The sequence below is a fragment of the Plodia interpunctella genome, chromosome 14 (genome assembly GCF_027563975.2).
Source record: "Plodia interpunctella isolate USDA-ARS_2022_Savannah chromosome 14, ilPloInte3.2, whole genome shotgun sequence".
Classification (NCBI taxonomy): domain Eukaryota; kingdom Metazoa; phylum Arthropoda; class Insecta; order Lepidoptera; family Pyralidae; genus Plodia; species Plodia interpunctella.
In genome coordinates, this window is record NC_071307.1 from 5711762 (window position 1) to 5724798 (window position 13037).

At 31.6% G+C, this 13037-nt stretch overlaps 1 protein-coding gene across 10 annotated transcripts in view; it reads right to left on the bottom strand.

The window, feature by feature from the left end:
- Positions 1-13037, bottom strand: part of RapGAP1 (Rap GTPase activating protein 1) — a 223226-nt gene that overhangs the window by 33188 nt on the left and 177001 nt on the right. For 6 of the 10 annotated variants that reach the window (XM_053755089.2, XM_053755092.2, XM_053755090.2 and 3 more), the window contains one exon: positions 7443-7466. The exons of the other annotated variants lie outside the window; for them this stretch is intronic. In XM_053755089.2, coding sequence (XP_053611064.1) covers positions 7443-7466 — 24 coding nt within the window. The remainder of the gene's footprint in view (positions 1-7442; positions 7467-13037) is intronic. 10 annotated transcript variants of the gene reach the window in all.

A 13037-nucleotide genomic window follows, 5' to 3' on the forward strand; every position in this document is an offset into this window, starting at 1 on the left:
TCATCATTTAATAAAATTAAACGAGATATTAGAAATAAAAATTTCAAACTAAAGTCATTACGAACGTATTCCATGACATTAGGTACTCTCAAGAGTTACTGACAATGCTCATTGCAACCTCGATCGTTTATATTCAAATAAGTTTACGTGAAGACGTTAATACATTTTATTATCACACCTGATTCTCTAATAAGTACGTCACATAACGAACCACTTTCGTATACTTGGTACTCAACTGCGAATGTGGCTTTATTCAAAAGTTCGCAATCATGAGAGTATTTTCCTCACAAAGCAACTGCCGTGCCCAGGATTACGTCATTGTGTTCAACAAAAATGCTGCAGTGCTAATTTCGCATGCACCGCGCTCCCTGTGAATACTATTATGGCATCACGAATATGGAGCTAGACCTGCAGTAATGAGCCTCAAATCTACAAAAGAAGAAGTTCTTGCAGGAGTATTCGGCCTAGACATTAAATTCATAACCCACCTATTTGTGAAAACACTGGCTGGAAAAATTAGAAGAAATACAGATTCGAATATGAAAATGAAATAAGTAGGTACCTATCTACTTTTTGTGATATATAAGCTGTGGACTCATCGTGCGATTTCTATATTTAAAAAACAATTTAAGAAAAAAAAACGTCATTGAAGATATGCTAATGGAACGCGAAATTTATTACCTGTTGTCGTCGAAGGCGTGTTTCCATAAAAATGCGTAAAGCCGATAGCTAGTAACAGGTTGTCCACGACAGATACAGTTAACTGACACACATTGCCCAAAAAGATGAGAGCGTCCATGAAAGGGTCAAAGCATTTTAAGAAAGTGCGCGAGACGAATGCGGAATTGCTGTGCCGCAATTTTGGGTCAGTTTTCGTAAACAAAAATTTTTCATGTGACGACGTTGCATTAGTCGCTTGGCGTGACTTATGTGCTTTAGCTAAGTTGTTTATTTTCAAAGCAGAAATTCACTAATTTTTATGGGCTAATTCTAAGATAAAAGGTTACTGTAGTTCATGACTAATGTAAAATTTAAAACTGCGAAACCTGAAAGTATTTTGTACAGTCAAGCTGACTTTTATTTCCATGAAAATGCTTACGACTAATGAGTTATGGTGTGTAAGCCAACTAACAAAGCACATGTATTATCTTAAAATGGAACAGGCTATGTTAAGAGAAAGCGTAAGAAATGATGTGGCAAATTTCATTGCACGCGGAGAAACAGGGCATCAAAACAAACGCCTACTTATAGCATAATAAGCAGTCTCCGACGCATTTGCGTGCTAATAGTACTTAACTGAAGTTTCCTCTCGGTAGTATTAAAAAATAATGTAGATCCTTTCAATACAGGAATATGATGTTCCAATTTTGAATTGGAAATAAAACAGAATTGAAGAAAACATCTAAATACAAAATTGAAATGGTGAATGCAACATTTTAGAAGGCACAATCCGTATTAATGGTAGATAGTTAATAGAAAAATACATGTAAATTTCAGGAAAAAAGATGAAGTAAAAATTAGTCGTTAGAACAACTAAGACTATGGATAATAGAAATTTAATTTTAGTCATTACGTAGGTATGCAACCTATATGAATTTAGTTCTTGCCTTGTCGATTACTTGATACGGACTGGTTGAAATAAATCTAACAAGTACTATATCAGTCGACATAAATCGGAGACATTTCACCAGGTCTACTATATAAACTAAAACAACTTCATTACCAAAGTTATGAGGTTAACAGCCGTACCATGGCCACACCGGGTTTCAAGCCCACACTTTCGTCTCGCCTCGCTAGGCGCCACATGAATGACTTGAATACTCGCTTTGTTACTAGTCCCTGCCCACTTCGCGTCACATAAGAGCAAGCAGAAAATGATGAAAGAAAAAAGATAATTATGATTTCGAATAGGGCTATTTTAAAATGACATACCTACTTTTTTTTATTGTATTCAAAAACGTCGCGTAGTTTTTTTCTCATCTTAAAGTAATTTTATCCCGCTATAGGTGTCAAAATAAAGATAAAAATAAATCGCCTATAGAGAATTCAATCAATTCAAATAAACCCAATCCTCGGTCGCGGTGCTCAGTCGAATATAGAATATGGGATTTAACAATATGGAGAGTACAAAATAAGAAGCCGTACAGACAAAGACAGTTCAAACTTAAACCGGTGTTAAAAATTAAAAATATATTTTTTATAATATCCAGTTCAAATATATATAGATCTTGATACAATAAATTAAAGCAGCTAAGAACAGACATCACACAATAGTGATTGTGTAATTTGTGTTCTCTATGTAGCCACAAATAAAATTGTTTTTAACATTGCTTCTGAACTTTTAAACAAAAAAAAACATTAATTATGCAATAATGAGCATCAAGTATGAATAATGTTTTAATTACTTTGAACACCTAATATGTTTATGTGGGTTATTCTTCTGTGTTCTATTATTTTTGAAGCAGAGACAAAAACGTCATCAATCTGTGGTAGAGTTGTTCAAATCCAATCTAATGCGGCGCGTCGCTCTCCGTAGTACCAATACGTTCACCAAACAAACACGTGAAAAAGTATCAGAAATGGTCATGCCAATTTTAGACACGTTTGCTGGAAAATAAAACCCTATGTGAGTTACGGTGTATTCCAAAAATACAAAAAGGCGGATAATAATAGTTAAAACGGCATTTTGTTACATGTTCTTTCAGATTTTTGGTGGACTGGAAGGGGATAAGTCCACCATTGTTCATCATTTCCTATTAAGGATAAATTCGCCGTTGCTTTTGAGTAACTTTATAGGTTCTCTACTTTTTGTGTGTACATACACAGTTACATAAAACAGTTTTGATAATAATTAACTAGATTTTTTGGATAAACAATTTTAGTTTAATGTGATTTTCTACAAGAACGACGACGACAAATATTAACATGGTAACTATAAAAAAATAAGCACAAGTCTTGTCCTTATGAAAAAATACATATAAAAAGACAAATTAAATCGCGTGTTGTGGGGGCAATTCGAATTTCGCGTGAGAAAGTGTATAGTTATGCATTCCACTTCATTTACATTTTCCATTTGTTATATGGAAATTGTGCTAATGACTAGAATACCATTGCATGTTTCTTTATTGTTTTGTTGATAAATATTGTGAGAATGGTTAGTAGATTGGTTTTAACTGTTTATTTATCACTTCATATAAAACAAAGTCGCCCGGCGTTTGTTCGTTTCTAAGCTTTATCCACATAATGAATTTTGTAGAAAATTTCATGGGTATTTAGACAAACATTTTATTTCCAAAAGTTTTTATATACGAAATTCCTACGGGAGTGAAGTCCCGGAGCGCAGCAAGTTATAAATAGAAGACCAAATAACTAAAAGTACTTAAAAAACATCAGTCCATCATAATGACATTCACAAAAAACTCTAATTTGTTGTGAAATTTAAATTAAACTAAAAAAAAATATTTTTTTCGTTTGAAAAATTATTTATATACTCATGATAGTTTTTCATAAGCGGAATTTAAAACATTGCTGAATTTCAGCAATTGAACTCCGAAGCTCAATAACATTCTATTGTGGATTACGTTTAAAAGAATCTCAAACAAAAATACACTTTATTACGAACTCGGTACTTTTCAATTTCATACAAATGGAAATACTAGCGCAGATTCTGTAACATCACAGATTATAGAATCGCTTTTAATATAGCAATCTAAATAATTCAGATAAAAACATTTTCAATTAGAAATTTGAAACAAGCAAAACTTTTTTCATGCGAGAGCAAAAATAAACTTATATTCTAGTCGTTATATTCATTAATTTAAAATTTAAACAAACCCTTCCACATATTGCAATTAATAAACTGATTCGCAGAATTCGCAGATTCATTAATTCGTATCTTTGTAATTATTTTGAGTATGTAATTTGTTGTAACTTAAATTTTACTAGCATGATGCCCTAGATAATTTCATTTGGTAATTCAATTCAGTTATGTTATATTTTTATTTTTTTATTTTATTTTTTTTCTAGCGTGACCCAGCATGTTATCTAGATGTTAGACTTTGTCCTCCCTATTTCAATCTGAAAAATATAAATAATTTAATTCTCGAAACGTAACGAAAGTTAAGATATCATATTTTGATGCAATCAATTCAACTTTTTAGCCAGATTGAATATCTTTACTGCCCAAAATGTATTCAAAAAATACTGACCTATTTATTTTTTTCTAGTTACAGAATAACCTCCAATATCTACATCGCTCGGGGCTCGCAATCGTACTGCGTCGATGTAGGTCGTGGAATTGAACTTCTTCCATGGACAATAGATTCAATCAAACATCTAATTCATTATGCGAGCATTTAGGACGAGATCTATGTAATACTGATCCGCGGTTTAAATCGTGAAGATTGCGGCTTCATTTGGGACGATGATATTGATATCAACCTTGAGATGCATATTAGTTACATTGCATTACGTTACTGCTATTTTAACATCGTTTCTGGCAAGACGTTCATTCATAGAACCAACTCCTACATGCCTGGTGAAAATTGGCGTTTCGTCGCAGAATGTGACATTTTGCGAATGAGACATTTTACGAAAGGGCATTTTAGTAAAGGTAATTATGCGTAAGGGCTTTGCGACGAAGAGATATTAAAAAACGAATATTAGTTAATATTATAAACTAACAAATGCGAAAGTTGTTTCAGTGGATATTTGTGTGTGAGGTTTGTGACTTATCCAATTTGAGTTTGTGAAATATCCAATTTGACGATATTTCAATGACATTTCTAAATTTGAACACGGATAGTATGTATGGAATAGCACAAGGTGTACCTACTTTTTTTCCGAAAACCTCCACGTCTAGTGAAACAATAAATGTCAATTAATTAGTGCAAGCTTCATAGATAACATAAAACTTTAAAAATTTAAGACAATAAAATTTAATTCAGAACAACGTTTTATATTTCAAACAAAATACTAGTAGATAATTCTACTTTGAATTTCAGAATTATTGTTGGAAATTTTCTAACATCAAAAGAACGTTCAGTCATGCTTAGCGAAAGAAATTTTCAAAGCAAACGTCGATGTTTACTAGCTTATCTGACGGACAGACGGAGTGACGCAGGTAAAAGGATGTTTACAAAATATATATGAAATATTTTTTATTACAACAATAACATCTGACGTAAGCGTCATCCTCAAAAATAAAGATTTAAAACAAACTTAGTGAATGTCGAATGTGGGGCTAACTTTCATGATTATTTAAAAAAAATACAGGATTTCAAACATGCGCGACCTACAATTCCTTCCATCATAGCGGAAAGTCTAGCCTCTAGCCTATACTAACGACTAGAGTTTTCAGGTAAGCGGAAGTTATTAGCGGGGTCGACGACCCTCGAGCGGCGCGTCGCCGCCCGCCCAAACCCTGTCGATAGGAGTTTTATATTAATATTGAATATTTCACTCGTACTGTGGGCAATCGAAGAATTGATAGTACTACTTTACTCCGCAGGCACAGTGACCACAATGTTATTGTTATTATACATTGAAATGGTTTATATTGTATCTTTGATAGGTTAATCGTATACATACATCCTAAATTTTTTGAGTAAATTCTAGTATATTAATTTCATATAAAATAAATGAAAATGAAATTCCAGCTTTTTATGTATTTTTTTTTTCGTATTGTCATGATACCTATAGTTTTTATTGAAACAAATTCTATAAAACTATTTGCACTACAGCTGTAATTAATATTGAAATAGACTTTAAAGTCTCAAAGATTATAAAATTACTCAAAGGATAACTCCAGCTAGTCAATGGAGCCGGCAATGTACTTCACCTACTAATTGACGACGACATAGCTAAGCTCGCACTCGAGCAAACTTCGGCCTGCTTCGACATCGAATTCCAATTTTAAACTACGAACCAAAGTTGGACAATAACGCGAAGTTAACGCGATATTGTTTAATTTTGGAACGCGCTTAGGAACGTGAAGTGGGTGATTTATTAGAAAGAATTTAAATTTGTTAAAAAGTTAGAATGATTCCTATTGGTGGCTTTCGTATGTGTGCTAGAATATATTGCGAAGCTTCACCAAAGACCTGTGACATTAAGATATTATGGTTTAGAAGGGCAGCAACGTTAATAGACCATAGTTAAATGCAGGAAACGATTACAATGGACTAAAGCAACAATAAAGAGGCCTTGATATTTCAAGTGAATGGGGCAAACGAATTTCAACGTATTTTGTCGAACTGTTTCAAAATTCTCGACGAATTAAAAAGAACATTAAACTTTGTATATGTTTGAAGATCTAAATTCTTCTTTACCTAGATGAATGCCGGTTTTAGGACGCAAATGAAAAATGCAGTGCATCAGTGAATGGAAAGGGCGAAAAGCGGAAAAATATAACTCGCCAACCGGCAGCGGTTCCAACCCGAACAAATATGAAACGCTTTTCATAAAGTTTTATTGTTATTTATCAGATTCGTATGAACAGTTTCTTTGTATCGCAGATTCAAAGATAAATCATAAAATGTTTATTGCATGTCGTCAAAATATTCTCAAATATTATTAAGTGCAATTTTTATGTTCTTTTGTCGTAATTTAAGCCTTCGAGTTTTATGTAATTATGACAAAGTTATACCTACTTGTGTGGAACACAGCGAAATTTTCTAATAAGTAGTTTACTTGTTTAATTATGTTATTTGAATTAAATATTTTAGTATCGTATTTAATCTTAAAATTTTTATCTTTTTTAAAGAAATTATTTGCTTGTTTATATTTTTTTATTGATGTATTATATTTGTTTACTGTATTTAAAGAAATATCTGTAAAATCCACCTCACACTGGTTTTCCTGTTCTGTCGCCTGTGAATAATGATCTGCATTCCTTTTGCAAACATCCGTGTTTCAGATATATATTTACCGATATTACATTGAACGAGTTAAAATCTTTCAGTCTCGTGCACTTCACACACGCCTACACTACGATTCGTTGGAAAATCGGGAAATAAAGTATAAAATGAAATCGGAAACATTATTTTAACAGTCATAAACATACATATTTTTTATAATGAGCTGGACATTTTTCCCTCAAATAAAAAAAACATATTTATTTATTATCTGGATTCGACAAACAATTTTAGTTATGCCTCTAGTCGCAATATGCATATTGTTGTTTTATGACATAATGAAATATTACACGTTGTAGACACGTTACATTTTCTGTATTACCGGTTCAAAATTTGGCGCCATTTTTGTAATTCACCGTCAAGAGAATAACTTAAAATGTCAGGTAAAATGTAGCGTAACATTCCGTTGGCGAGCATTGGCCGTACACGGGGGAAAATCACATCAATTCAATCCGCGGTCACTTTGAATTCCAAATCCAGTAGAGTTTTATGTTAATTTTCCTAATTTTGAGTTTCCTAGTTTCTTACCGGACTTAAGTTGTCCCAAAATACCTGTAACAAATAATTGAGCTGTTAGTTGACAATATACATAAGATAAGAAGAGACAATCTCGCTTGAAGGCTTATAAGCATATAAAAAATGTATGGTCCATTTGTAGTACCAAAATACAGTCCCGTTATTGTATATATTTATATATTATAATCAGCACTCGGATCACAATTATAACCTGTTTTGATATACCTTTTGACTATGTACATTATGTACTTTTATATATTATTAGAAAGAAAAAAAAAAAACATTGTAAGAAACAATAATGGTAAGCCGATCTGGCATGATAACCAACACTGACCAACACTGTTCAAATGAGTTTCTTTCGGCATTTCTTCTCAGCAGTGGTCGTTCCGAAATGCCAGTAGTTTCTAGCTTGTGAGAAATAACTATAAATTTAAAGATTGACGAGAAAAAGTGCCTGTGAAGGTCTAATTTCTAAATAAATGATTTGAATTTGAATTTGAATTTGAATTTATGCCATTTTGCACACAATAGAGTTTTGGCAGAGCAAATCACAGATCAGACAAAGAATTTCAAACAGTTTCTATTTTAAACTAATGTATGGTATAATGCGTGATTTGAGAAAAGAGCTTCTATTTCGCTTAAAATACGATGTCGATTTTACGTCAATAACACAGTTTATTTAATACCATAACTTAATAGATTATTATAATTTGTTACATATACAATTAGGGTGAGTTGAATTTTTTACTCATATAAATTTAGAATATAAACCTTTACAAATATGAAAGCAGCATTTTATCATAATCATGTAATGAAATGATAAAAATGAATCTACAGATAGCACCGGAAAGCAACAAAAGTTAGGTAAGTATGTTTTATAACATTCTTCTTTGTTTTATCAAACCGGAACAAGATAACACAAGATTTTCATGAAAAGTGCAATTTGTTTACTCGTATAACTGAGGAGGTGCAAATAAATCTCAAATAGTCTTTTATCTGAGGAAATTTATGCGGCGACATGAATAAATCGAAGAAATAAAGGTGCAAGAGAAGCTGAGCGCTTATCTGAGAGATATTGATGCTATAAATAAGAATTTACCATTTTCTGATATGAAAATTATTTTATTGTATAATGTAACTTTATATCACCGAATTTATAGTTTGTAATTCAGGTTTTGTATAAAATATAGTGTTTTTCGAAACACAGACCACGTATTTAAAAACTAATGCACGGATTTTCATGCGATTTTCGCCAATAAATAGTGTAATTCCCGAGGAATGTTTAGGTGTATAATTTATTGCGTTTTTACCCGAGCGCCGCTAGTGATTACTAAGCCCAATTAATACTCACTAGTTCAAAACAGAAGGAATGTAATATGGAACAGTGAACAGAATTTTAAACACATTGAAAGCCTTTTACTAAAGAAATAGGTTCGGATGTTCGTACGAGAAAGTTCTTGGGCCACATCGGAGGAACACTAAGTTTTATGGAGCAATTTTTCGTTCATGTAAAACTGTGTTAGTTAATAACATGGTCATATCAATTTGTTTATTTCAGCTCTTGTACATAAGTAAATTTATTTGTTAAACTTCATTGTTCTTATTAAAAACATACATATAAGGAAATTACTAAATGTTTTATATTGGTATAAATATTATTCAATTTATGATTTCCTTTCCGATTAATTGTTCCCTTAACAATCAATCTTTGTATCTATAAACATTTTCTTCTATTTTCTTTAAGCTCTACTCACTATATAAATGACATTTCAATGATGATACGCTTTCTCTAGTCTAAAGCCAAACCTCATAATTAAGCGTATCTACAATAAACTGAGGACGTGACCAAATCACTTTCGCTTCTTGGTACAGATACAGCAGAAATCAATATGGTTGCTATCATTGCACGGTATCAATTTATTTGTACTACGATATGAAGCTAGAATACAGAATAAAGTCTGCGCAGGTATTAAACTTATACAATGTTGAAAATACATAGATAATACAACATCATACAACATACTCGTAACACGCAGATATTATTGTGATAAATAGTAACAAATAAAGTTTTTTATCTACATATCTATCTAGAAAAATTATTCTGCAGTTGTAGTAGATACCAATGTTTCATCCTTTCCCAAGTTTCCAAGGATCTCTAAATAACGACGCCTTTGTCATTATGGTTTGCTAAAACAAACTCTCATTTGTTCTTATGCTCAGTTGAGAACATTGAAAAATATTTATACTACAAGATTACATATTAAGTAAGATAATATCAAAATAACTTTTTAAAAGTTTCAGATGCAGCAAACCACGTATGCTTTAATGCATAGCAATAATTATGGTAATAAATATCATTGATATCGCTTGTCATTAAGAAAGATGTTATCGAATTCGCCGTAAGAAATAATAAACTAGTTCCTCTGTGATTTCAATATTTTAATGCTTTGTTTAGTGGTAATGGATGGTATCCATTATTGTGTAATTTACTATCAATAAGAAATTCTATATAGACAGAGATTTTATTGTACAAACTAATTTTATTAATGGTATTGAAAAACTAAAATCAGACCGCTTAGTTTTTCAGAAAGTTGGTGGATTTGGAGAAGTATTTGATAATTAATTATGTACTATTAAGGCCGTATTAAAAAGTGATTAAGGCAGTCAGAAAAAGATATAACTGTCATCTATAACAAAATTACTTAAGGTTATGAGTTAAGTGAGATGTTATCAGCCTCGGTAAATAATTATCTCACCATAACGAAAAATACTTGACAATTAAGTTCCGTTACCTTCAATAGCTGACCATTAAGAATAACGGCTTATCATTGAAATAAATAAATAACTGTTAAAAAAACATTTTGATGCAAATGTCAAACCCACTTCGAGACTTGAAAGTAAATGGATGAAGAAGAACTATGAAGTATCAACTACTAATAATCACTATGCTAGCGTCGATTTATGTAAATTAATGTTTTGCAACCGCTGCAGGTATCAGGCAATCGGACTTCGTTGCTTCATTACTAAAAGGTCTAAGCTATTCTAAGAAAATAATATTAACTTATATCAATAAAACTTTATGATATTACCAACAATATTATGTATAAAACAAGAGTCTTTTGTTCAACCTTTACATCTTCTGCAGCCAAAAAACGTAACGCAATCTTGATAAAATCGATCATTGGCATAGAAATCGCTCCCCAAGGCAAATCGAGGGCTAATCTTTGAGAAGACGATGATAATAGGGCCACCAATTACCTTGATAACATCGAAGGACCTTTTAATTTTAATATAGAAGGGAAATATGCGAACAGGAATGAAAGAAAATCTATAATCATCCTGGTATCAAATTGGGAATACTAATGCAAAATGTTTTCAAAGGAAAATACAAAATAAATGTATATATTATATTTGTTAAGGGTATAAAAGAAATAAATTACAAATGAGTGAAGAAAGCGAAATTCAGTTTAGTGAAAAATTGTTTGATTAATAAACATAGTAATGTAATATTTTGAATTAAGTTTTAAATTAATAATTGTTGGGGCCAAACTTTATCTACATCAAGATTCGTTTACATGTATGTAGATCCTTTTTATATATTTATACACCAAAATTCAACGTTGAATGAAAAACATCTCCCAATCACGGTAATAACATGTACCATGTACTTAATTTGAATTATTACGAAAGATTACAACTGAAGCTACTTAAATTTTAGAGACGGGAAGTGTGCTCATGTATACATATAACAATGAAGTAATAATAAAAATCGCGAATTCGTTAGATGTTCATAATCGCTAACTGCATTAAATAATAGTGCAAACAAGATCTAAAAGATGATGAAGACTTACATGCATGCAAACAAAAGCTAATAGCTACGTCAGAAAACCTAACGAAATATTTTTAGAATGTCTTAAAACGAACCAAGATGATGTCTTAGTTTTAAATTAGTTGGATTTCGCATAACAAGAAAGAACAAACATGTAATATCTAGAATTCTATTTTCTTTTATTACTTTTATAGTTATTTACAGTTATTTCTTGGCCAGAGTTGGATCCAAGAAAAGCGAAATTCTCTCATTTTCACGGCGAATGCACCTGGCAACGGAAAATAAGAAAATTCTAGAAGGTATTACAAGTAAGCCGACTTGTATCGGACTCTCCGTTAAAAGAGAATTTTAGTACCGAAAAGCTGGATAGGTAAAAGGGTTATGATTTTTTACATTTTATGTGCTGTGACAAAAAATATCTTAAGTATTTATTATTTTTCTCCAGATAAATGTCGCAAAATCACTTTCTTTTAGAATGTTTTGTGAGTATCCTTAATAAAATTTGATAAAATAGTTTAATATAATAATAATTATGGCAACGTGGCAGTTTATTTTTGAATAGAATTCAAGCAGAATTTAAGAAGCATGTTATAACTCTGTAATTTTTTCCTCCTTTTCACATAATACTATTGCTTTTGAAAACTTTTTATGCACGGCTTACAAATTCTGCAGCAAAAGGTGTACTTTTGAAAAGGGTGTAAAATGTTCGAGGCTGCAAGTTAATGCTGGAAAATGCATAGGCGCAGAGCATTCATTAAGGTCGCACAAACGCCTGCAATGAACATTTAGCCGGGAAAAGTGCTGCCGACACGGAATAAACTATAATTTTGTTTTTTTTCTCTTTTGCAACGCATTTGTTGCTCGACCTGACAACTGTAAACCTGGTTAAATAATACGGTTCCACATAACACGGTCTAGATATTCTAGAAGTTTGCATTTTAGAAAATTTAAAAACTATTTGATCAAAAAGGCTATGAAATCTTGAAGAGTTGATTGAAGAATTCGGACCAATTTTTTCCTTAGCTACAACAAGGCAAAACGTAGCTACAAAACATAGCCTTGAGGAAGAGCTAATGGATATATTCATACATATCTCACAATCACTCATCAAAACAGTCCGTTAGCGGGCTCAATCCAATGGTTTAACAAACATGAGATGATTGAACCATTCAAGTGTTAAACAACGATGGAGGTATGTTTGAAAAATCTTACAGAGCAATTAAAACTGTTAACAAATGTATGTATGTTTGCTCACATGAAAACCTGAATTTTGATTACAAGAAAAAATAAACCTTATGCTGCAGCTGCATATGCTAAGCTTATTGAAAGTTTTGAAACTTGGTAAATGAAAGTCATATGAAAGAATCACTTAAATTGTGTATATACAGTATAACGACTTCGAAGTGTTTGAAATGTAATACCGAATTTAGTATAATAGTAAGAATATGTATACTATTTGAACGTGTAACGTGGAGTAACTAATAAGGTGTACTATTTTAATGTGTACCTCGCCACAGTTCAATAAACAAAAACATTAGCGTTCGTATAATTACTGTTCGTATAACATTTTCACTGCAATATTGCACACTGCAATGTTGCATACCGAGAGGAAAGGGCTTGTCTTATTTAACTATCAATAGTAATATGAATATGAACATGTTATACTAATATTATGACTATTAAACGAAATACATTTTAGATTGAGAATATGGATTGTTTAAAATTAAAGCCTAAATTCATAAGGAATGTTGTATGTATTTACATGATCATAATTATTT